Raw genomic sequence first — 26956 nt, forward strand, 5'->3', positions numbered from 1 at the left:
CTAGTCGGACCACTCTTTTGCTTACAGATGATGATCTCTTATCAGATCCTACTGAATTTCGCAATATGATTGAGGCTTTATAGTACTTGACTATGACTCGACCTGATATTACATATTGTGTACATTTAGTTTCCTAATTTATGCATGCTCCCCGCATTGCTCACTTGTTGGTTGTTAAGCGTATTTACAGGGTACATCTGACTATAGCTTCGCCCTCTCGGCACATGTCCATCATGATTGCCTATTCTGATGCTAGGCATGGCAAATGGGCGGGGCGGATGCGGATACCCCTAAATCCACACCCACCTCCACCTAAAATTTACATACCCGCCACCTGCCCGCTAACCATGGCGGGTACAAGTTTCCATATCCACCTCCGCCCACGTGGGTATAAGGTTATACCCACACCCGCTCCACCACCCAAGTGGATATCCATTACCCACTTATACCCGCCCATTACCCAGGTGGCCCACCTGATTTATTTTTTATATATAACCTATTATAGAAATTAATTATTAGAAACACCCATTTCAAAGAAAAAAAAGTACAATTTTTTTGTCATACATAAAGTGCAGTAGTTCAACCTCAAGAACAGTTGGAAATTATTCCAAATGACTTATTGGGCTATTGGGCTTAGTATTCATATTTCTTAATTTTATATTTTACAATTTTTTAGATTTATGAACATAATTCTTTATTTTATAAAAGGTAAATTAGTAAATATTATACGAGGCGGATGGATATGGGGCGGAGCGGGCGGATTTGGGGCGGATGTGACCTCATATCCACCACCTACCCACTACCCATGACGGATTTGACTTTTCGTATCCATACCCACCCACTACCCACCAAAATTATATCCATACCCGCCCCAACTGGGACGGATGCGGTGCGAAACCCGCCAAATTATACCCATCTGCCATCCCTATCTGATGCTGATTGGGCTGGTTGTCCGGATAGTTGTCGTTCTACCACTGGTTATGCTATCTTCCTCGATGGTAACCTTATCTCCTAGCGCTCGAAGAAGCAACCCACTTTTTCTAAATCCTCCACTAAGGTCGAATATCGTGCTGTTGCTTATACGATTCAGGACACGCTATGGCTTCGTTCTGTACTCGCTGAGTTGGGCCTCATCATTCGTACTCCCGTGAAACTGTTTTGTGATAATGTCTCTGCTTCTTATCTTGCTGTCAATCCAGTTCATCATGATCGTAGTAAACATATTAATATTGATTATTATTTGTTCGGAAGCGTGTTGCTCATGATGACTTAGTTGTTCGTTATGTACCTACTGAGTTACAAATTGCGGACATTTTCAATAAAGGTTTGCCTGGTCAGCGAGTTCTTACGGTCCAATCTGTACGTGGTTCCCCCTGCACAGATCGAGGGGGTGTAATAGAAGATATTAAGGGTATCCTCGTCATTGTACGTTTGTATTGATAACATATAGTATATATGAGCCCAGACACCCTCATTAGGGTAAGCCGTATCATTATTCTCACAATACTTTGTATTGTCTTTATGGCTTATATAACTAAAAAAATTATAATAAAATACTTCAATTATTATATGCATGATTTTTTTTCCTATAAACTATATCCATCCATTGAATTTGACTAAAAATGATGGATCCTAACTCACAAGTTGATAACATTATGTGACATTATTATTGGCACAACCGCACAAGTATATGAAGAAACTCGAGTGTATTAGGATTTCGGAGGCAAGAACCCTTGTACTTGACGAAACGTTGGCAACTTGGCACGTTTGTTTAACGGTTTAAGTCAAAAAAAAAAAAAAAACACAATTTCTTTCTCTCTGATCTTTTTCTTCCTCCTCTCTCATCTCATCCATCGAAACCCTAATTCGAATAACACAGAATCAAAGAGAACATCAATCACTTCAAAATTCGTTGATTGATACAAATTTCTTTTCAATTTCCGACGTTTTTCGACCTATAAAACAAAGATTTCCATGGCGTTGCCGTTAAATTGCAAGTTATGACACATCGGTAGCAGGTACTTTTTTTTTAATCTCTCTATCGATTTCACTTATAGCAGATAAAATTGAGTTGATTTTATGTGTTTATAGTAATTGAATTCCTGAATTTGACAAGGTTGAAGGTGTATGATGATCCTTTTGTGTTTTGTAATTGTGAATGAGATTATACAATGCTTGTAATTGTACTTTCAGATTGATGGAGATGGGCTGCTGTGGTTGCTTTGGGTTTTCGAGACGGCGTAAAGCTATTGCGAGGCCGGAGTTTCGAATTGGCGGCTATAGGAGCGTGCTTTCACAGAAGCCTTTGTTAGATGGTGGAGGAGAAGATGATGTTGATGATGTGGATGACGTGGATGATAGTTTTTATAACGGGGAATCTACTAACATGACACAAGGGTATGATGAAAGTGAGGTGTCTACTGGGGCGAAACGATCAGAAGAGATTATCAATTTTAAGATTAGAAATGGGTTGGTTTGTAGGCAATTCGAGGTCAAGGAAACGCGCAGACTCGTGCGTTCAGAGGTGAGCAGTGTGGGAATAAGAATTTAGGATGGTTTATAAAATTATTGTGCCTCATGGTATATTTCAATGTGCAGAAAAATAGAACCTCTTTTCTTCTTTTCTAGTGATTATTGAGTTGGTATCAAGTTATATTTGCTGCAACGTCTATGCTTGAAGCTATACCTTTTTGGGTTTGCCTTTTAATGTCCCTTTTTTTTGTGGTGAGGTTTTTGTACTTGGAAAATTTAGCAAAGCTTTTTAAGTAAAAGATGTCTTGTAGTATTCTTTTATTACTGTAACGGCCCGTTTGGTAGTTGGTCATAAATGGTGGTAATGGGAATGAATTCATGTGTAAATTTGTGAAAAATATCATTGTCCATTCCCATGGTAATGCTAATTTATCCTAAAATGTCCACTTTCCTTCTTGAATTTTCATTCCCATCCAATACCACCTTGTAGGGTGGTAATGAGTGGTAATGAAAATTGCTTCCATTTGGAGACAAAAACACAAGTTTAGGGGTGAGATTGCTTGCCCATGGAGAAAAAATGCCTCCCCATGGAGATTTTAAGGGTGCTTCCCTAATAAAATTACACTTAAAATTCATTACCATTACCGCAATTTATTAACAACTACCAAACGGGCCGTAAATGTTTAACTAATGCTGGTGTTTGTTATTATGTGTGCATTTTAAATGCAAGCCAAGTACTTATCTTTTCGATAAAGTACTTTTTTTTTCATTGTTTTGTGGTAGTGAACAAGATACTAATTCTAGCTTTGCGTCCCTAGGATGAAAATGGAATCAAGATGATTAATGAGTATATCCGCGAGTTCAAAATTGGGTCCGGTAGTTATGCAAAAGTGGTAAGAATGTTGCGAACTCGCTGTGGTCGTTATTGATTGTGATGTGATTTATTTATATATGATGTATATCTTGTAATGTAACAGGTTCTTTATCGAAGCAGCAAAGATGGAAAACATTATGCAATAAAGGTTTTTTTCCGTTTTTATCCTCTTCTTTCCTATGCTTGTAGGCTTTCGTTAGTTACGTATTGGCTTCTTTTTGTGTGAGATTGAATCAAGGAAGGAACTCGAGTTATTGAGCTAGTTCCTTTTGAGTGGTGAATTTGGGAACTGCGGTTTTCCTTTCTGAAGTTACAAGTAATCAAGAAAATAAAAGGGGCTACGTGTTTAAAGTTACTATTTTTTGCACTTTTTTTTTTAAGGAAGTGGTTGTTGCTACTTGTCTGTATATACTCTCTGTACCACATTGTTTATAAACTTGGAATCTGTAATTTACAATTGCAAGTTACAAAATTTTGAACTCGCATAATGCAAGACAGAGGGAGTATACACTTCTACTCAGTTTTGCTCCGATTCTTCTAATTTGTTCGCGTACCCGTGTCAGGCTCTTTGTTCGGACACGACATGGCACTTAAATACACCATTTAACTTGGCATTTTTCTGGGAAATGGCGAAGTATGACACTTCACACACCGTATCTGAGTGGACACTTGTAGACGTAGCCAAGTTTGAGTAGCATAATTTTACTGCAGGTGGATAGTACTCCTGTAATAAATTTATTGCTTACTTTGGTGCTGTCACATACCTTTACGTGTGTTTACAGTACTTTATTCTTCTTCTCTTACTAAGCGTGCCAAGAGTAATAATTACTTATTATATCTGTTATGTAGGCTTTTCACAAGTCCCATTTGTTAAAGCAACGGGTTGCACCTTCAGAGACTGCTATGACAGATGTTTTTCGGGAGGTATGTACAATGTTCAAAACTTGTTTTTGGTACTACAATTAAGGCTTCAATTCGTATTATAGAAATTACTAAATGTCACATAAGTTTTCCAATTTTTCAAGTAAAATTTCCGCTTCTTAAGTGAATTTATCTAAAGCTTCTTCACTCTTCAGATTAGAGTTTTTTGATCAAGTGTGGCATCTGGATTTGAGAAGTATATGTGAAGGTTCTTGACTTTTGAAGCTTTACTTTGGTGCCTGGCACCTGGAAGATATACACGAAATATGTCCTACTTTAGACTAACTTTGGAGAGTTTCTACAAAAAAGGCTACTTTGACAAATTTTTACCTCTAATTGTTCAGGGGGGAGCCGTGGGGAAAATTTTCATAACCTTTATATTGATGTGTAAACTACTGTTTTAATACTGGCTAACAAGAGACACATAAACGCTCATATACATTTATGTTAGTTCAGTAAAAAGGAAAATCGATGGTCTTCTCTTGTGGAATTTTGAGACTAGATGTTTTGAAGGGTTTTATATAGGAGTGATGAAGAATGAAACAAGTGAAATCTCCTTGGTTTAGAATTTAGATACTGCAATTGGTAGTGGCATCCTTTTTTTTGGCGTGATATGATATTTGTGCCTTTGTGGTATGTTTGATGGGGTTTTTATGAGAAATTCCTTCCTGATGTAGTTTAGCTTTGGTATTCGTAGACTAGTACTTATGAGCGTGTGATCCCCACATTTTTGGTGTACTGGTGTTGGTTGTGGCTTGTAGTAATTTCAAAGGCTTATGGGGGAGAAGAGGAGAGTTAGAAGTCTGATATCTTTGTAATAATTTGTTCATTTGATCGAAAGTATTTTCAGTATCAAGATTTAAAGAATGTGTTGAGTTTCCTATGAAGAATAGGTTGTGTTTGTTACTTTCGGTTATGCTTAAGACATCTCCAATAGACACCACTTACATGTCGCCGTTCCAGTTGTGGAGTGCATATGTTTTGGCTATCCCTCACCAGCCCCGCTCTTTTGGTTCCTCCCCGCTTATTTTTCAATGGATATATAAAATCGCTCCTTGTGTCCCTTTTTTTGGTTGGTTTGTAGGATGAGGGTAATAATGTACTCTTCCTACTCCATTGTGCTGGATGAATCTGGATTCAAGTATATGAAAGAATTTTTGTAATTGGTTTCTATATATTATTTTTGGGGACGTGGTAAGAACTAAGAAGTCAAGGTTGTGCATTCAAAAGCACCTACCTTGGTCCTCTTTTTGGATGAAAGGGTGGAATTGGTCTGAGTATCACAGAAGCAGTTATAAATCCTAGCCCTATTCCCACATTGGCATACAATAGCTTTTCCCAGATTCAGTTGAAGAGCTGTCCTATGGAAGAAGGCCAAACTTGCTAGGATATCTTTCCACTAGAAACAGAGTGCGTGAGCTACCCCTATGCAAATCAATTTAAGTCACTTTCCTATCTAAGTCACAAGACTCTTTGACAGACAACTATGCTACATATGATTAACATGTAGGGTTAAGATTTAAGGTAATTGACATTATCTCAGTTCTGTGCTTTGTACAAGTTTTGAAACCAGTTTATAACTTCCTGTTCCTAGGCTTGGAATGCTAATTAGTTTTGGCAATAATGGTAGCAAAACTATGAAAAAAAAGCATATTATTGAAAGAACAATAATGGTCAATATGGACAGGATCAGCAAGTCAGTGTTGGCTTCAACCTCAATGACTGTCGGTGTTATCAGATCCTGTTGGAAGTCACATATAATTGGAGCAGAATTGACTGCAGTGGTGCAATGAGGAGATAGATGTGGGTGTTGCCGCTTGACATGGATGGCAGCAGGAGCGGTAATGATGATGAAGTGGTGGCTGATGCACTGAAAGAGGTGAACTTAAGGTTAGGGAGGGGGGTGAATCAGATTGACAAGTGACTACTAGCTACTTCAACCCAAAACCAACTTCAGAGAAATTTCAAAGAGCTAAATGACATCAAACCTATAAAAGACAGAAATAGATGAGAAGAGATGGAAAAGCTGGAATAAGTGGAACAGAATTGAAAGTTTTTGCAGTGCAAAATTTCCAGATTTTCCTTGGGTGCTAGAATTTCTAGGATAGTTTTTGTAATGGACCCCCTGGTCCGCACCCTCCTTATAACAAGTAATCTCTGTTCCTTTGGGATAATTGACAGAAGGATAATAATCTACTAATAATTGAAAGGAAATGACACAAGCAATAACTACTGAGGAATGATTGTTGATTGATTGATAGAAGGATAATAAATGTGACTACAAAATAAATGGCTTCAGGCCATAACTCTCCATTAATGACTTGAGGCCATTATTCTCTAAAGTTCTCTCTAGATATTTCTGGATACATCTCTCTACCCAACCAACTCCTTCTTAAAACAAGAATTCACAACAGCTCTTTCTAAAACTAGCAAAAGAGTGCACTAGGCAAAACTAACTGATAACTATTATTGTGAAAATGTCATAACACTTTTAGCTCCCAGCTTTTCCCTTAGTCTTGGGATGTGCAAATCATCAAATTGGAAAGTTGACCCAAGACCTTCTTCTTCTTCCTAGTATAGACTTGTAAATTCGGACTTGCCTCACGTGACCCACCTTGGTCTATCACATTACTCCCCCGCTGCAGATTCACCTTGTCCTCAAGGTGGAACTCCGGAAACCGTTGTGCCAGCATCTCTCCGTCTTCCCAAGTAGCTTCAAAAAGAGGAAGGCCGGTCCATTTGATGAGGACCTCGGTCCTGATGACTCCTCGTCTGGGCCTTGTGCGAACCTCTAATACTGCTTCCGGTTCCACCAGCAATTCCAACTCACTGGATAGTTGTTCGGGAATGGTCGGATTGGTGGCCATGTCCCCCACCGAGCGCTTGAGTTGAGATATATGGAACACTGGATGAATTTTACTAGAAGGTGGTAAGTCTAACTTGTAAGCGACTTTTCCAATCTTTTGTACCACCGTGAAGGGTCCATAGAACCGGGCTGCCAGCTTCTCATTCGGTCGGATTGCCAATGATTTCTGACGATAGGGCTGCAACTTAAGGAAAACCTTCTCGCCTACCTCAAAATTCTCGTGCCTGCGTTTCTGATCAGCATATTTTCTCATCACCTGCTGGGCCCGGAACAAGTTCAATCTCAGCTCATCTAACATGTAATCTCTCTCCTGTAGCCATTCTTCCACTTGATCCACCGGTGTCTGCCCTTTGCCCACCCTAAATAGCCTCGGCGGCTCTCGCCCATACACCACTTTGAATGGCGACATCTTGGTTGCCGAGTGTGGGGATGTGTTATATGAATACTCGGCCCATGCCAGCCACTGGGCCCATGATTTAGGCTTGCCGGCGATGAAACAACGAATATACGCCTCTACCCCCTTGTTAACAATCTCGGACTGACCATCCGTTTGCGGATGGTATGCAGTGCTTCTTTTCAGATGGGTCCCCTGTAATCGGAATAACTCCCGCCAAAACTTACTCATAAACACCCTATCCCGATCGGAGACGATGGACTCGGGAAACCCGTGCAATTTAATGACCTCCTTAACAAAGTGATCCGCCACCTTAAGGGCATTGAATGGATGTTTTAACCCAATGAAGTGTGCATATTTAGAGAACCGGTCCACCACCACGAGAATCGCATCGATCCCCTTGGAAGGCGGTAATCCCTCAATGAAATCCATCGAGATATCCGCCAAAATTGCCGTCGGAATGGGCAAGGGTTGCAGCAGCGCTTGCGGTTGTTGTTGCCCCCCTTTGTTTCGCTGACATGTTTCGCACTTTCTGACATAATCGCCGACGGCCTTGCGCATGCTCTGCCAGTACCATTCGCCGGCGGCCCGGAGATAAGTCTTGACTTCCCCGTCGTGACCTCCAGTTGGGGTGTCGTGATATTCCTTGAGTAATAGTGGAATAAATTGGGATTTCTTTGGTAATACAATCCGCCCTTTATAGAGGACCTTGTTCCCTTCCACAGTAAACCCCTTGGGCCCCTCTGAGTTAGGCCCAATTTCTGCTCTTAGCTGGCCAACCATTCATCCTTAATCAGTTCCTTCTCTAATTCCTGCCAATCCACTCCTTGTGTGTGGACCATTGCCCATAAATGCACTTCGCCTTCTCCTTTGCGGGATAAAGCATCTGCAACCCGATTTGAAGCCCCGGGTTTGTATTGCACTTCGAAGTCAAAGCCCACAAGCTTCCTCATCCACTTTTGATAGTCACTCCCAATTTCTCTTTGTTTCGTGATGTACCTCAAACTCCGTTGATCGGTACGGATGATGAAATGTCTCCCCATCAAATAATGCTTCCATTTTACCACGGCCAAGCAAATCGCCATTAATTCCTTCTCATAAATGGACTTAGCTTGAGCCCGAATCCCAATCAATTTACTGTAGTAGGCCACCGGTCTTCCTTCTTGCATCAACACGGCGCCCAGCCCGAACCCGGATGCGTCGGTTTCCACCACGAATGGCTTGTGGAAATCGGGCATGACTAGCACCGGCGCCGTAGTCATAGCAACCTTCAGCTGTTGGAAGGCGTTCTCTGCTTCCTCAGACCATCCAAACGAATCTTTTTTTAATTGAGAAGTCAATGGCCCAGCGATTTGAGCATAGTGGGCCACAAACTTTCTATAGTAACCTGTTAGGCCCAAAAAGCCTCTCAACTCTCTTAAGGTGGACGGGCAGGCCCAATTCAACACGGCCTTAATTTTCTCATCATCCATTGCCACCCCTTGGCTGGATATGACATGGCCCAAATAAGCCACTTTGGGCTTACCAAACTCGCACTTCTTTGAATTTGCAAACAATTGATGTTCTGCCAATTTCCCCAACACAGCCCAAACATGTGACTTGTGCTCTTCCTCATTTCTACTATATATTGATATATCATCATAACACAGAGGTACAAATTTACGCAAGAAGGGTTGGAATACCTTGTTCATGAGGGATTGGAAAGTGGCCGGGGCGTTGGTCAACCCAAACGGCATGACCAAGAACTCGTAGTGCCCTTCATGGGTCCGAAAAGCGGTTTTGTGGGTGTCCTCCTCCCGTACCCGGATTTGATGGTACCCGAATTTCAAATCAAGCTTTGTGAAAATGGTAGCCCCGTGAAGTTCATCTAATAACTCGTCGATCACCGGAATGGGAAACTTATCCGGCACCGTTTCCTTGTTGAGAGCCTGGTAATCCACACAAAATCTCTGTGACCCATCTTTTTTCTTAACTAGCAAAACCGGACTCGAAAATGGGCTTGTAGATGGTGCAATAATTCCGGCATCCAGCATATCGCGTATGAGTCGCTCAATCTCGTCCTTCTGAATTTGGGGATACCGATAGGGTCGCACGCTGACGGGATCACTCCCCGTCCTCAAGGTTATTGCGTGCACGTGTCCCCTTTCCGGCGGCAGCCCACTGGGCATTTCAAAAACAGCGTGGAAAGTTCTAAGACTTCCTTCAAAAATTCCGGCGGTCTCTCTCCCCCTAGTTCGCCATCTCTCTCCTCCATTTTATTGATTTCCACCCAAATTCCCCCTTGCTGTTTACTGATTGTTCGGATCATGGCCTTTAACGATATATGCGAGCTCTCAAGATTCGGGTCCCCCCTTAACACCACTTCTCTGCCACCCACCTTAAAACTCATCACGTGGGTTTTCCAGTTGGTGGTGACACAGCCTAAACGACTCAGCCACTGCACCCCTAGTATGATGTCGGCGTTGCCTAACCCCAGCGGCAAAAAATCGTCGACGATGGTGACCCCGACGCCTAGCTCAACCCTCACTCGCCTGCAGACTCCTCGCCCTTGTATCACCTCGCCGTTGCCAAGCGATACCCCGAACTCATTTCCCTCCGTTACCGGAATCTGGGCCTCCGCAACCATGGCCGACGATAGGAAATTGTGGGTGGCTCCCGGATCCACCATTATCACCACCTCTTTTCCGTTCACGACCCCCTTTAATTTCATGGTTTTGGGTTTGGAAATATCGATAACCGAACACAAGGATATTTCCACCGGTGGATGTGCCTCGTCGTCGCCGGTGGGACAGTCTTCCTCAACGTCGTCATCCTCCTCCGCTACTAGCAAAACGCTCATTTCTCTCCGTTTACAACGATGCCCTGCCCCCCACCGTTCATCGCACCGGAAACAGAGTCCCTTCGCCCGTCGCTCCTGTAATTCTGCTTCGGTTAACCGGCGCGTGTCCCCACTCGTCTTTGAAAGAGAGGCAGTGGGATTCTTTGCTACACTCACCGAGCCTTGTGATTCTGTGGGTCTGACCCATGGTTTGTTAGGCCCACTCGTCGAAGGAAGCCCATAAGTGGAGATCTACCCACTTCCTCCTTTCTGTTTGGGTCCTACCAGGTTGGTAGTATTCCAGCTGGATGGATTCGGCCTGCTCCTCCAAGGCCCAAAACTCTTTTTCCCTTTACTAATCCGATTCCTTTCCTCAATGCGCCCAACAAGTTCCATGGTCTGCTCCAATGTGCCAGGGTCCAATAACCTCAATTCTGCCTTTATATCGTCTTCCAACCCATTTATAAACTGAGCCTTCATGAGGGATTTTGGTACATCCTCCAATGGAAAAGCCAATTCAATGAATCTTCGGCGGTATTCCTCCACCGCGCCGTCTTGTGTGACCGCCAACCACTGTTCTTGTAATGATCCGGCGTGGCTGGGCCGAAATTCTTTCAATACTCTACTCTTGAGATCCGTTCATCCTAGCACCAGTCGTCTCCGGTTCTCCCATTGATACCACTGTAGGGCTGGCCCATCCATGGCCACGACCGCAGCAGTCACTTTATCTTCTTCGGACAGCCTAAAGAAATCGAAATACATCTCTGCCCTCATAATCCAATTATCCGGTTCCTTCCCTTCGAAACTCGGCATATCGAGCCTCCGGTGTTTCCATCTATTTCCCTCCTCATGGTGGTCATGTTGCCTGCCCTCATGTTAACATCATCGTAAGCGTTCCTCGGCTCCCGCCGCGGTTCCTCACCTCTCTTCCTTTCCTCCTCGAACAATGCCGCCAACTGGGTTCTCAGGGCTCTCTGGTTCTCTTCCATGGCCTTTCCCACTGCTTCGGCCACCACTCTACGAAGGGTTCCTTCTTGTGCCTCCAATTTTTCGTCGATAGCCGACATTCTCGACTCCACCTCTGCGAGCTTCTCCTCGAGGCCGTCGAGACGTTGCGTGTTCGACAGCACCATGACCGTGCGTGCTTTGATACCAGATGTAATGGACCCCCTGGTCCGTACCCTCCTTATAACAAGTAATCTCTGTTCCTTTGGGATAATTGACATAAGGATAATAATCTACTAATAATTGAAAGGAAATGACACAAGCAATAACTACTGAGGAATGATTGTTGATTGATTGATAGAAGGATAATAAATGTGACTACAAAATAAATGGCTTCAGGCCATAACTCTCCATTAATGACTTGAGGCCATTACTCTCTAAAGTTCTCTCTAGATATTTCTGGATAGATCTCTCTACCTGACCAACTCCTTCTTAAAACAAGAATTCACAACAGCTCTTTCTAAAACTAGCAAAAGAGTGCACTAGGCAAAACTAACTGATGACTATTATTGTGAAAATGTCATAACACTTTTAGCTCCCAGCTTTTCCCTTAGTCTTGGGATGTGCAAATCATCAAATTGGAAAGTTGACCCAAGACCTTCTTCTTCTTCCTAGTATAGACTTGTAAATTCGGACTTGCCTCACGTGACCCACCTTGGTCTATCACAGTTTTTGGGTGCTAGTTTTTTTTTTTTTTAGAGAGACAGCAGAGCTACTGTTGTCAGAACCGTTTCCTCTGGACAGAACCAGAATTTTGAATGACAACTGAACTAGAATCCAGCTTACATCAACAGAAATTGATTGAATTTACAGATTGTGTGTGGAGAGTAGAAGAAAAGAATTCAATTGATTATTACTAATTAAGCTAGGACACTTTTTTTAAGTAGTTTTAGCCTCCCAGCACCCTTAATAGGATCTCCTAGTTGCACTTGAATAATTAATTTACGGCTTGCCTTTCATTAACTTTTTGGCGATAGAGTTTCCCCTCTTTCCTGTGGCAAAGAGTTGGCTACGACTGGCATCTTTCACATTGTGCTGAACGTTGTACGCAACACTTTTTGAATGTAGAGTTGGATCCCCCCACCCTCTTATTTGTTCTTCCAATCTTCTCAAAGTCTTTATTTTCATGTTCTTGTTGCTAATGGCTGATAAGTATTTTGCTCTGGATTTGTAAGATCCCCATCCTTTGCCCTGAAAATTGGTGCTCCAGCTTCTATTTAGCTGATGAAAATATTTTTTTTATTGGACATCAATATGCCTTTTTGGTAGAAATTTGAACTTGTTACAGTCAGTGGGGAGTGGGGACTGAGAATCTTACATTATAGAGAAAGCAAAGGGAAATTATCGACTTTCGGTAATCAATAGTTCAATACTGCACTCTTGAAGTCATAAAAAGTATGTGGATAGAAGACATCAATTTTTTGTTACTTTGCAGCCGGGTTCACTAGTAGTCTAGATTTTTCATTTTATATTCTCTGTGCTCATAGTGGATCACATGATCACATCAAAGCCTGTTTCTGATGGTAATTCATGATTAATAAATGGTGGCGGAGGAAATTGTGTGGGTTTTGTTTATATCCGAAGAACAAAAGCTTGTCAAGGCTTATTGTTTTATGGAGGCAATGACAAAGAATATTTTAACACTGGGCTAAGATGATTGTATAGTGTACTAAAAACAACCTTCTATATGTGATCTCCCTCAGCCCTAGTAGTTGTGTATTCACGTTAGATGGTGCTGTATAATATAATGTTTTGTTCCACAGAGCTACATATTGCCAGTGCATTTTGACGTTTGAAGCTTTTATCTAATTAGAAATTACTTTCAGGTGTTGATTATGAAAATCGTGAGCCATCCCAACATAGTTAATCTTATTGAGGTGATTGATGACCCAGACACAGATCACTTCTATATGGGTATTATTGCCAACTCCCTTTGATTTGTCTGCCTCTTCTCTTATATATCATCTAAATTTATAATTGAAATGTCCATTGCTTTTCTATTTAGTTCTTGAGTATGTGGAGGGAAAATGGGATTGTGATGGTTCTGGACCACCTGGCGGCTTAGGGGAAGCTATTGCAAGAAAATATTTACGAGATATTGTTTCTGGGCTAATGTATCTCCATTCACATGTAAGATCACTCAAGCACCTTTTTCATGTTTTTTTTGGTTAAGTTTTTTATTTTTATGTTGCCCTGGATAATATGCTTAATCCATTTTTAAGATACAACATGATAATTTTTTTTTTCTGAAAATATAATCATTTTGGAAGATTGGCCCCGAAAAGGAAAAAAGTTATAATTTAGCCAAAATGGATTAGGTATTGGTTAAAAAAGATTATAACAAAGTGTTCTCATGCTCTCGTATAAGAATTGATTTTATATAAAAATTGTTCTCATGGAAACCCAACCCTACATATATATATGCTTTGAACCATTACTAAAGGAATAACATGTAGAGGCTCCCAACCTACATATCTCTGTCCCTTTTATGGTCAAGTAGGATTTGATGTATGCAGCCTTCTCCCTGTGTTGAAAGATGGTTGACAGTTGACGTGTGGTTCAAAGCTGAATGACCGTCTCATATTATCCTACACATATGTTTGGGTGGAGAAAAAATATTTCCGACTTCTCAATAGGGGAAAAATGCAGCATTTACTTAGCCAATTGATTTAGCTTTATAATCTGGAGCAAAGTACAGTGGATCTTTCTCCATTAGAATCAGACAAATTTATTTATTTACTGCATTGACTATCACTTTAGAAGTTGGTAAATCATGGTTTTCTCATCTACTGCTAATAGTGTGCAGTAGATTAAGTCTGATAGATACCTCTTGAAGCATTGAAAAGTGAAATAGATTTAAAAGATGAGATTACACAAGTCTATTTATGTTATTCCATGAGCATATCGAGTAAGGAATAAGAAGACAAAAGGATAGGACAGGGAATTTGTGCATATGCACTATTGATTTCTTCATTTTATATGTAGCATTTTTCTCTTGTCTTCTTCATTGAGGCATACTTTCACGGGAGAAGAAATGAGATACTAAGCATGGTGCTAGAGGGAGTTAAAAAATATCTTCTTTAACATGTATTTTCTAGCATTTACTTATTTTGACAATTTTTCTTTTTCTTTTGAGCAACAGAATATAGTACATATGGATATCAAGCCTCAAAATCTTTTGGTCACACAAAATGGCACTGTAAAGATTGCAGACTTCAGTGTCAGCCAAGTATTTGAGGTAAAGGAATTATATCTCATTATGCTGAATATGAACTGGATGTGCTTTTGGAATTTTTATGCATGTGTTTTTTCCTTATGGTTTCTGCTCCAGGGTACACATATAAGTATATAACATCAATTCGTATTCTGTTGCAAATAAAGTACAGATTAATATTTGTAGAGGGAACAAATTAAGATGTGCATAGACAAGTATCAGGAGGGGAAAACTAAAATCTTCTTCGCTTACTTTAAATATGAGATCTTCAACAAACCCTTTCACGACGTTTATTATACCTTTCTTTTTCTATAAAGCTGGTCAATAAGTGAAAATTTTAACTTATTTCCTCCGGCAACCCAACACGCTCAATAGGATGCATTCACAGATTCATTCACATACTGAAGTCTTTCCCCATTAGGATTGAAAATTAGCTTAATTTTTAATCTGGCGATAAAATCTAGGCCTATTTAATTTATTTTTCGGTTAAAACATCTTTAATAAGCTAATCTTGTAAAATACCTCGTAAAAGTCATAAATAAGCCTTTTTATTAATTAACAACCATTTAATAATTATTTACTGAAAAAATGAAGTATTACGATATCTTTTTTTTATATATAAAATCTAGGCCTGTTCTATATATTTTTCAATTAAAACATCTTTCATCAGCTAATCTTGTAAAATACCTCATAAAAGTCATAATAAGCCTTTTTAATAATTAACAACCTTTTAATAATTATTTACTGAAACAATAAAGTTGTACAATATCTGCTTTGTTTTTTAAAATGATGGGATATTACAATATCTTTTACCATCTTATGCCCCACTAAATCCACATTTGACCCTCTTTGGTATCATGATTCATGACATCCCGTGTACTTTGTCTAAACTCTTGGTATTCTAATTTTTGTTTTTATAACTCTAACATAGCATTAAGCAAGCCCTAGTCTCATCCAGCTATACAGTATTGTTTTTTAACAGCTTACAGCCCTACACCACAATACCTTATCCTGGATAGACCGTTTTAATTCACTTATTATCGCTGCGATTTGAAAAGACTTAATGCAGATCCTTAGTGTAGTCTAATTGTGATTGGAAAATCCTGCGTTAACCCTCCATATGTCCAAACAATGCTTTTGCTTCTTATTATATATCCTTAAGTAGGTCCAAACTCCAAATACTTATGTGGTATATCTTTTTTGGTCATATTTCTCACCTTGTCAAGTCATCTGCAAGCAAATCATGTGTCTTATTCTTCTCGAATTAATATTTTCTCTCTTTTCTTGCAACTTATAAGATATATAGCTTATATGGTAGATCGTTAGAATAAACCAAAATTGTTTTTTCTAAATGCTTGTACATTTCCTTAATGTTTGTTTTTATTAATATCCATCTATCCTTAATTCTCTTTATCCTTGACAAGGATCTTGGTTATGATCTTTCACACACTTCAATACACGGAGTTTGTTGGTCATCACTCATCTCTTGTTTCCTCTCCAATGAATTATTTATCTCTTTTCTTTTTCATATTTTCTCCTCTGTTGGGTATGTTGCAATGAGCTTGCAGAAACCTAACTTGAAAACGAAGTCATGGATGAGGAATTCTTGTTACGCCCAACGTTTTTAAATGTTTGTCTTAATTGAACTTTCATAAAGATGGAGAGAAGTTAATAATCTGTAGGAAGAATTGTTAGTGTAGTAATGCTCGGATTGCATTTGAAGAGAATCTATAATTAGGATACTCTCTTAAAAAAGTTCCAAGAAGAAGAATGAAAATTATGCAGAGGCAATATTTGAGAAGCAAGTTTCTCAGATATCATTAGCTGATGTACTTGATTGAGGGTTGAGGCCTAAGATTTGTTTGGGCAATGTTATTACATCCCCTTTGTAAAAGGTTTTTTGGCCTGATGCTTGGTTTCCACACTTTTTTCTCTTCATTTTGCTTATGAATTGTTGAGTTTGTGACGGAAGTAGTCTTGATTATTACCATTTACTAGAAAGAACTCTCACATAAGTTCCGAGCTGAATGTTCGAATCCCAAGACAGATTTACATTCTATTTATTGCTTTCAAGATTAATTTCTTTTCAAAATAAATTATGTATATCTTTTAGTTTGTTTGCCTTTGTATTTTTCTTCAATTGTTTCTTAATTAGTCATATCTGCAGGGTGATAATGATGAGCTACGCCGCTCTCCTGGAACACCGGTTATAACTGCACCAGAGTGTTGCTTAGGTTAGTGTTTTGCTACAAATGGCCCTCCAGAGTAGTGGTTTGAAGGGTGTGGAGACTGGTGTAATATGCCTACAACCTCTTGCTTTTCTTTGTTAAACAGGTCTTACTTATCATGGCAAAGCTGCTGATACATGGGCCGTGGGAATCACCTTGTATTGCATGATAATGGGAAAGTTCCCCTTCATTGGAGAGACACTACAAGAGACCTATGACAAGGTTTGCTGGTTGCTCATCCACTAATGGCATCATGCTTCAATATTATTATTTTATGTTCGCTCTTATATATTCTGACAATTATTTTTGACGTGGCAGATTGTTAATGATCCCATCTATGTCCCCGATGATCTTAATTCACAACTCTGCAATTTATTAGAGGGACTCCTATGCAAAGGTGAGTGAACTATTATGAGTTCATACATTGCTTGCACTGCCTTAACCTCTTTTAACAAATTTATAGATTTTTTTCTCCAAGGACACCATCTTTCTCGTTTTTTTAGTACAAGAAATCAGCTGTTATTCCAGTTGTCCACTATTTTGACTCTGAAACAACCTTTGTCGACAGATCCTGATGAAAGGCTGACGTTAGAAATGGTTGCTGAGCATCCATGGGTTATTGGGGAAGATGGGCCGCTCCCTGAGTTTTTATGCTGGTGCAAGCAAAATAGCTTGCAGGGGGATATGCATAAAGTGGATACTGAAGTACTTCCACAAGATTTGGATTCAAAAGCAGAAGGGGAAAGTTTAACGTTATGACAAACCCATTTTTGTTTTTGGCAGACGTTCAGTTTTGTGCTATTTATTCGCTCGTATGCGCTTGTTTGTTTTTCTTATACATCAATGATGTTTATGTATGTTGTACAGTAGCAAATGCTAGGAACAATATTAGTGAAATTAACATTGCGGAGAAGAGGAAAAGGAGGAAAGAGAGTAGATTTATGGGGGTGCTTTTTTGTGCGAAAGGAAAATATTTTTTATTTTTTACTTTATATTGATGATAGCATGAATTTCTTTTACCCCTTTGGGATTGTTTATGTTTTTTTTTTCTACGCATACTTATTTTGGCTTTATAAGTTGGTTTATCTACAACTGAGGTTTTGGCTAGAAATTTGGAGGAATGAAGAAATCACTCCAAGATGAACCTGGTGAAAATACATTCCACAGCTGGAAGTGGGAGAAAAGAACCAACTACTCCGATTCTTCTCTTTAGCTGCAGCTTATTAAAAAGATAATGGAGTACTATAAATTGTATGCAGCTCATAAATGCAAGTAACACTACCCGTTATTTTCGACTAATACTCCATATTAATATGATTACATAAAGGGTGTTGCAAGTTGCAACTCTCCATTATAGGTGCAGGGAAGAAGTATGAATTTTCCCCTCAAAACAAAAAGTCTGAGCTTGGTAATGAAGCGACACTAGTAATCTAAGTCCTTTCTTTGGGCAATGTTGAGCCACTGACTTTCGTTTGATTAAATTTCATAAAATGGTGGTAATAATAATGCATTATATTGTAAATTTGTAAAGGAAATTCGATGTCATTACTCATGGTAATGTTACTTGTTCCCAAAACATCCATTTTCTTTTTCGAAAATATTATTATCATCCATTACCACTTGGGAATGTGGTATTAGATTATATAGGAAAATTTATATTTTGTGAGGGAGTTTTATTGACATGGTCAGTAATATGAGACCTTTACAAATTTACACTAACTTACATTACCATACCACCATTTACGACCACTAACCAAACGGGCTATGAGGGTAGTGATGTAGCTCGATCCAAGCTGTTCAGTACCACCTTTTTACGCTCACATTTTACAAATAGTGCTCTGCACAAGAGTTGATATTTGGGATCTGTATCTTTAGTCAGAAATTCCCCTGCTTGTTGGTTTGCAAGGCTCCATGTTAATTTTTACAAAGTGCTTGTAAAAATCGTTCAGGACTTCAGGTACTTGATATATATTCACTTGCATTGGAAAAGAAAATAAAAAACAGCAAAGGTTTTTAAAATACTTATATCTAAACAAATTAGTGGAACATGAAACTAATTACTGGAATTCTGGTATAATGCTCGAAATGCCATGGCCTTGCTCGCCGTCACCCTTCACCTTTCTCCTTCGTCTCCAACAACTCTACGAATCGTTGTTTCCAATCAGAAACCTTCTCCTCGCCATTGATCACCTGTTATATTCAAGGTATTAACCAGGATATGCTCAATAATAAATTTTCAATACATAGTACTTTAAAGAAAGTTTACCAAAGGCACATTAGGAAGATAAATATAGGGGACACAATTATAGAAAAGAAAGCAGTGCACACGGCAGAAAAACATAATAGCTGTTGTAAACAATCAGGGATAGACTGAAAAGAATCCTCAATGTACAGTTTGTAGTATATGTTTTCTTTTGATTGAGCTCCTACTTCTCGCGCAAGAGGTTTCGTTTTCAGTTTATATTTCCTTTGTTCGGATTGAATTGCCACATTAAGAGTTTAGTTTACACTAATATTGTGACAATAATTTCCAGTATATTGGGTATGAGTTTCTGTTTAGTTCTCAGCCTTTTCTTTTATCTGTTGCTGATTTACTACTATATGAATAAAGAAACAAAATCTGGAAATGAAGTTTGATGGTAACTGACCTCAACTACAAGTCCAGTCTCAGGCACTAAGTCAAGTGCTTCGACACATATGAATGCGGCATCTTCCTTGCTTAGGCTTCCCTTTGCTGCACCACCCTGTCAACAACTCGACCATGTTCTCGACTTCAGAGTGATTTACTATCAGGCATGAAAAAGTGTGTTATCTGTGTTACTAGGACTAAAGAACTCATATCAGACATGAGAATGTTCCAAAAATTCTGGGGGTTTGGCCCAAAAATGAAGTGTCGAATAGCGCGAAATGTGAGTGTCCTGGATCAGACTGGAATGGTTAAGGTGAAATATAGAAACCAAGTAACAATGTAATAGTGTAATGTAGATACCTCTTGAAAGCTAAACCCTTGTGTTCCACCGGAAATATTTTGCAGAGAGCCAGCTCTGATAATAGTGTATGGGATTCCTGAGGCCATTACCATTGATTCATCTTCTTCAGCCAACTTTCGTGCATTGCTTGTCATAAGAGCTTGAATGCCATCAGCACCTTTATACACAGATAACTGCAATCTTATCAAACAAACATGACATGAAAAGAGATTTTCCATAATGCTGATACAATGAGGAAGTATAAACCTAAATCCATGTATTGAAATGTCCCGTATATTATTGACATACAGTGGTGTAGGATGGCTGGATGGTTATATCACTGACCAAACAAGGGTGAATACACACACTGGGCTTTGTTTATCGTTCCTCCTAATATCAACTACGCTTATTACCAAATGCGCCTGATTTGATACTTTTGATTTAGTATATCGTATTGCTTCTCACTCATCACACACAGCATGAATGCAACTTATGTGCACTTACTGAGGTGCACTCAGGGAGCATGTGATACCAACAAACGCAACAACAATCTAGGTTGAAAACTAAGGGGTTCATATCCAATGTTCCGACTTCTTGCTACATCATTATCCGAAAAACATGCTTTCAAGTGCACCCAGTAATCAACCCTAATCTATAGGGTTAAAAAGGCCAGAGATATATATACCTGAGATAAGAGAACAACATGTTGCACACCTTGCAAGTTCCCAACTTTGGACAGGAAACCTTCCTGTAGAAGCATTATCAGCAAATTAAGCCAGTGTAAATGGTGCTTTAGGAAGGAAGCTAAGAACAGATATAGAAGCTTAGTGTACTTACACTTGGGCATATAATTGCCCGAACACCTTTCAAGGCCTTGCTCAAGAACACCTTGTCACTTGCATTTCCAGCCAATGACTTCCCGTGAAACAACCAGAACATGTTAAATGGAAAATGTCCGGAATTGTGGACACATCTACACTAGAGAGACTAAGAAAAATTGAAGGGCATACAGAAATATCAAACATACCTCGACGTAGGTTCCAAAGGCTTCTAGAGCAGCACGCCTATCTTTAACCAGTGTTTTGATTCGAGCCCGTTTTACAATCAAGGATAAAATCACCATCTAAATAAGCTAGAAATCAAGAAGCTTAGGGTTCATTCATGGCAAACTAAGGTAAATTTAAAATAGACCTTAAGTAAGCAAGAAAAATTGAAATTGAATCATTGTCATAACTTCATTGAACTTAAGTTCATTACAAAATCCACAATGTTAATACTTTATAGTCACATACTAGCACTAATACAAAAAGTGAAGAGAAAGGTTTCATAAAAAAAAAAGGAAGAAGTGAAGAGAAAGGTCTACATCAAAAAAAAAAAAAAAAAAGGAAGAAGTGAAGAGAAAGGTGAGTAATGCAAACATAATTAGAACCAAACAGAATTTTAAGATTTAATATTAGTTCAAACATCAAGGTAATAATGCTGCTTACAAATTTAGAAAGGCTTCGAAGAATTCAGGTAAATTAGGAAAATCAATCTAGTTTTGCAAAACAAAGTGATTACAAGTGATTGTTTAGGCTACATAGATTTACAAATTACACATGAAGTTCAAATGCCTCAAAGTGGAAATCTCTGATGTTGTTTGGTCATCCAAAGTGAACTTTCATCCAGTGGAAGAAATTAAATTGAATATCTAGTTCCCTAAGTGAGTCAAATTTGCCACCATGCTCACTCAACAATTTCTGGCACTTCCCAAGGATTGAAACTCAGCTAGGAATTACAACTTCATGGGAAGTGATACTTCCTACGTCTAACCAAACAATCACTAAAAACCCAATCATTTTGAATCAAATTTCTTTGGCAAGATACCAAAGATGTCTTGGCCTAGTGGTTAAGAATGAGGTGTTGTGTGAACGATAGGCCACAAGTTCGAATCCCCCTCCCCTTCTTTGTACTTTGTACTGCCTTCGTGGCTCATATGGATAAAAAAATAATTTCTTTGCCAAGAATAAACTTCATTGTCATGTTACTATATGGGCAAGAAATGACCATACCTGGCCAATCTCACTATCCCCATCAGTTACTAGAACAGCATCTTTGGCTTCCTCTACATCTGTTTTAGGTAAGGCAAAAGGAGATATAGTACAGTGAAAATCATGTAAAAAACTTATGGTATTATACCTAATATATAATATATGATACCATCATCATTCTCTTCTTCAGCTATTGATCCATCCTTTGGGAGGAGATCAGGGGCTCCATACCATTTCCTTAATTTAGGCCCACCTGCATAGTTATTATTAGAATCTTCATATAATGATATCATGCAGTTTTGGTTGACATGATATTACATAGAAAGTACTACTTGGAAAGTAGAAAATTGAGATAGTAGTTTGGTTAACCAAAACATATGAAATGCAACCAAACAATCATCACTACCTAGGAAGTAGAACTCCATGAAAAGTATAACTTTGTATTGGTGTAAAACAAATGAAACTAATTTAACTTATCATTATTTTTAGTCATCTTTTGGTTGGATGTGGGAAGTATAACTTCGTGTGATATTTGATTGTTATGGAGACTAGGTTTTGTGAGATGTAGAACTTTCTAGAAATTCTTAGGAAGTGAAATTTCCTACATTTATGTCAAATTGTCAACCACTTCACTTTGATGTTTACACATAAAAAAGCAGGGAGTTTCACTCCTAAAACACTAGTGTATCAATTACCACTTCTACCATATGTAGAATTTTGATTTGATCAAACGGGCGTTTGGTTCACATAGTAATATGGGTTTGGAATGAGGAATGAAATCAAGGTCGTATAGGTTTGGAACTTGATATCTAATACCATGTGTTTGGTTTTTATTTGGGAATGAAATTTTTTCTTCTATTTAATACCCAGAGGTATAGGTATGAGCCAAACCCACCTCCCCTCGGGTTTCTAAACCTCATAACTTATGGATTTGAGGTATGGGTTCTATTAAATAATAAAACAAACACTAAGTATGGGTTTTGCTCGTTCTAAACCCATACTTGATACCAGAATCATGTGAATCAAACGCTCACTAAGTATGGGTTTTGCTCGTTCTAAACCCATACTTGATACCAGAATCATGTGAATCAAACGCTCCCTAAAGTTACTTAACAATACGCCCAATAAGCTCTAGGAGGGGAATGGGGAATGAGGGGGAGAAATCTTTTGGAGGATAATAATACATTGCGTTACTAAGAAAAAAAAAGGGCGACAAATGACAAAATCCATACGTAGTAAACATCCACCCTATTAATTTTCTTTATAAAAAAGCACTGCTAGGAATTCGTCATCTGATGAGGTTGGTTGCATATAATACTCCTGATCAAGAATATTTGTACTACATATAAAATCACCAAATTTTACACATGTCATCAAGATTCATTAGTAAAAATTACCTACTCCTACTAATTATAAGAATGAAAAGAGGGTGTTTTTATCAAACCCTTTTAACTCATCATATATAGAATACTTAATTACCTTCAATATAATCGAGAATTTGATCGAAAAATCCGGGTTTTTTCTTGCTGGCATTGCATAGCCAAAGAGGGGTAGTAGTGTGATGAGAGCATAAAGAAATGGAAGTAATTTTAGTTGGAATTCGTGGGAAGAATGTGGGAGTTGAACACAAAGATGAGGAGATAACAGGAGCCATGTGGAATGTGGATAATATTCTCTCCATCTCTATGTCTATTGTTTTGGACCTACTTTCTTTTCCCGCAAAATTTATGGCTGTTGGGAGAATCTCCCTCTCTTTATACTTTATTCATTTATGTTTTTGTTTCAAATAGTAACACATAGGCAAACGAAGGGAGGTTTTTTTTACTGAGGGGAAAAGATATGTAATACTATATAGATTATAGATTACTATAGATTATAGAGTAAGGGAGAGACAAGGTGTCTATCAGTAGATAAGGAGTAATTTTAAAGAGGATACGATATTCCCACCTTTGCTCAATTTCAAAAGGCACTAGTCTTGTCAGGTGATGCGCTACATAATTGTCATCCCTTCGCACATGAAACCATGAAACAGAGACAAATTTTCTACTAAAAAACATTACATCCCCCATGATAGAATTAAGATCAGAAAGAAAGGATGTTCCCTTTGTGAGGCGAGAGACTAGAGACGCAATCTGTTTCAAATATTATTTGGGGGTAAAATATGGTTTTGAGCCAACCGTGTCGCAAAACACATAACCTTAACGGGACAAACGATCTTCTTCTTTTGTTCATTGACAGGACAAGGTTGCATTCATCTCAAGAGAAACAATCTGATTAATCGACTCGAGCACTTCATTTACCTCCTCAATATATATCCGGAGAGCAAGTCGCAAAATAATGTCTCATAATAGTCACAAATAACTATCTCTAAATCCTCCTCTTCTTCCTTCCAACACCCATCTTTGTCGAACGAACCATTAATATTAATTGCGTTTTTTCCTTTGAGAGGCTTTTATAATGAAAATATTGAGTATTTTTATCACCATCTTTTAGTTATGAAACTCGGGACCTAAGATGCCAGTAAGCCTCTTGTTTAATCAACAAATCATCCAACTCTCCCTGAATATTCAAAGCCAAATTTTGCTCCTCAATTAAATACCCCACTTGAGCCACAACTAGCCTTTTTTCGATCTCCTGAATCTGTTTACTAAAATTGGTAAACTTCCTGCCACTCCAACTCACCAATTGTGATGCCACCTGATGCACCCTCTCCACCAAAACACACACCCCAGCAGCCCCCACATTGTCCGCACAATCTCCTCACACTCGGGATCCAGCAGCCACTCGGTTTCTAATAGCTTTTGTTTGTGTCTCCCTTTTTCACGCGTAGCTTCCCACACACTAACAACAACAAAGGTGTATGGTCAGATATGTAACGAGCCATCTGCACAACCTCCGATGACGTAAAATGATTGCACCAAAGAGAATTCGCTACAAAAATATCTAAGCGTTCTCGTATTCTAGTATAGGGATTTTTGCCACGCTCCCACGTGTACCATGAACCAAGATAGCCCAAATCACGCAACCTCATTTCATCCATCACCTCCCTAAAACCCTCCATAGCTTGCCGCTCCGTACCCACAACATCTTCTAACTCACTGGCACTAAGAACTTTATTAGTCACCACCAAAAATCATCATGCCATCAAAAGAGCTGAAAGTGCGCATGAGCTCCCAAGTTTTGAACTTTTGCGTTGTTTCCGGCCACCCATAGATACCAACAAACCTCCAAACAAAACCGATTTCCAACTTGATGTCCCCACAAATATGATTACTAGAGAGTGGCACCAAAGAAAAATCAACTTTATCACCCTTCCAAAACACACACAAGCCACCCGAAGTACCAACACTGTAAACTCCACCACCACAAGAGAAATCCATTAACTTCAGCGTTTCTGTAGCACGGCTACTAATCATCGTTTCAGAAACAAAAAATAAATCCTGGCTATTTACAACACTCCAATTATGGAGCATACGAACTGCCCGGGGGTTGATCAAGCCCCGATAGTTCCAATATAGTAGATTCATAATGCCGGGCGGAATTCGATCTCGCCAACCTCCAACTCAATAATACCCAACGTATTGTTAACCGGGGCATCTAAATTCAAACGACATTTCTCCAAAGCACTCTTTGTAATGTTCATGTTGTCATAAGTGATCGTGTTATCAGGGAACTTTCTTTTGTCACCATCAGAATTTTTATGAATCATCAACATCATTTTTCTTCTTCCCCTCTAAAATCCCGCACGACTTTCTTATATATCTTAACTTTTCTTGGGCCTTTAGTGTCTTTTTACTACAAGCAGAGTAAAGAAAAGGAGGATTTATGCTTACATGGTCAACAGGGAGCTCTTCCACCACGAGTATTTTGCACTACATTTGTTGCTTGTCACTTGTGGCATACGATTGGACATCTAACCGCAAATCCACTGCAACATCGAGGCTGCTATCAACACACTTGTTCACCTGTTAAGAGCAGCAACCTTCCTTGCTTGTATACCAATGTCATCCTTTGAAACTTGCATAGGGCTGTTGTAATCCCCATAATTTTATGAATTTTATAAATATACTTTGATATAATATATATATATATATATATATATATATATATATATATATTATATATATATATATATATATAATATATTATATATATATATATATATATAGAGTAATAGGATCTTGTGAAAACTACTCTTAGCCTGAAAACTGAAAACCAAAGATCCACATCATTGATTTTTTATCATGTGGCCAACATTGATGCTGCAGTTTTTTGGGTAAAAATCACTCTTTTCTCTTTCCTCTTTCCTCCCTTCTTTCATAGTTTCACCGAGTTTCTTACTCTCTCTCCTCACCTGCTCCTCTCTCCTCCCCACTCTTCTTCAACTGGATTTCACCATTATTATCATCTCACTCTCAACTCTTTTTTCTCATTTCACCTTCCTCTATTAAAAAAATCTCTTTTTCTCTCTCCTCTATTTTAAAAAAAAGGAAAGCAAATATTCCCAATATGAGAAGCTTTTAAACCGGTACATCAGTCATTGAAATTCAAACAATCATCAACTTCTTTCTCTCTCTTTGCACGGCGGTCGGCAACATCGTTGCATCTACACTTCACCGATCTTTTTCTTTGCCTTCTTTTGCAATACCTCTGATTTTTTAAAGGTTGTTTCTTGGTATTTTCAGCTTAGTTTTGTTCATTTGGATATGTATTATTGTTTGTCAATTATCTTGTTGGTGCGTGAATTCGATGATTCGTTTATCGGGTTTGATTTCGCGTATGCGGTTGGTGCAAAATCAGGTGACAATTTGGCCATCATCGATCTAGGATTTGAATTATGGTTTTACAATTTGTTATGTGTATCAACAATTTGTGGCCGTCAATAGATACTGATACAATATATATCTTCCAAAATTAAAAACTCTCTGTAATATAATTAATATGTGTTCATCTTCTTTCTTTTTTTTTTTTTGAGTTGTGGGGTTGTATGAAATATGTACCAGAGAAAACAGAAAGAAAGGAGGGAAATGTGACTTGAAAGGCAATATTTTTAAAGAAAGAAGAAGAGAGAGAAATTGATTGTTGATGAATATGAGTAAACCTACCAAAGCTAACTGTACTTAAAGTCAATATTTTCAGATATGGAATATCAATTATAATTCTTG

The 26956-nt window shown here is 38.7% G+C and overlaps 2 protein-coding genes across 4 annotated transcripts; one reads left to right on the plus strand and one right to left on the minus strand.

Moving 5' to 3' along the window:
- The first annotated feature begins 1713 nt into the window (after nucleotides 1–1713).
- Nucleotides 1714–17811, plus strand: LOC104899759 (serine/threonine-protein kinase GRIK2). The gene is made up of 12 exons (XM_010687019.4): nucleotides 1714–2018; nucleotides 2194–2524; nucleotides 3291–3365; nucleotides 3450–3494; nucleotides 4196–4270; nucleotides 13177–13264; nucleotides 13356–13480; nucleotides 14493–14588; nucleotides 16732–16798; nucleotides 16899–17014; nucleotides 17111–17189; nucleotides 17361–17811. The coding sequence occupies exons 2-12, from the start codon at nucleotides 2198–2200 to the stop codon at nucleotides 17549–17551; spliced, it is 1284 nt and encodes a 427-aa protein (XP_010685321.1). The 5' UTR covers nucleotides 1714–2018; nucleotides 2194–2197; the 3' UTR covers nucleotides 17552–17811.
- An 830-nt stretch (nucleotides 17812–18641) lies between these two features.
- LOC104899760 (hypothetical protein) lies at nucleotides 18642–23533 on the minus strand. 3 transcript variants are annotated; one of them, XM_010687020.4, is made up of 9 exons: nucleotides 23271–23528; nucleotides 21961–22044; nucleotides 21813–21871; nucleotides 20789–20884; nucleotides 20599–20676; nucleotides 20447–20509; nucleotides 19782–19955; nucleotides 19441–19536; nucleotides 18642–18982 (listed from the first exon to the last, which is right to left on the minus strand). In XM_010687020.4, the coding sequence occupies exons 1-9, from the start codon at nucleotides 23470–23472 to the stop codon at nucleotides 18899–18901; spliced, it is 936 nt and encodes a 311-aa protein (XP_010685322.1). In that variant the 5' UTR covers nucleotides 23473–23528; the 3' UTR covers nucleotides 18642–18898. The 3 variants fall into 3 exon arrangements, 1 of the variants encoding a protein (XP_010685322.1); XR_008970471.1 differs by having other exon boundaries at nucleotides 18845–18982; nucleotides 19441–19710; nucleotides 23271–23533; XR_790993.4 differs by having other exon boundaries at nucleotides 18845–18982; nucleotides 19441–19578; nucleotides 23271–23530.
- Nucleotides 23534–26956: the final 3423 nt, after the last annotated feature.

Source organism: Beta vulgaris, chromosome 7 (genome assembly GCF_026745355.1).
Source record: "Beta vulgaris subsp. vulgaris cultivar EL10 chromosome 7, EL10.2, whole genome shotgun sequence".
NCBI classification, from domain to species: Eukaryota; Viridiplantae; Streptophyta; class Magnoliopsida; order Caryophyllales; family Amaranthaceae; genus Beta; species Beta vulgaris.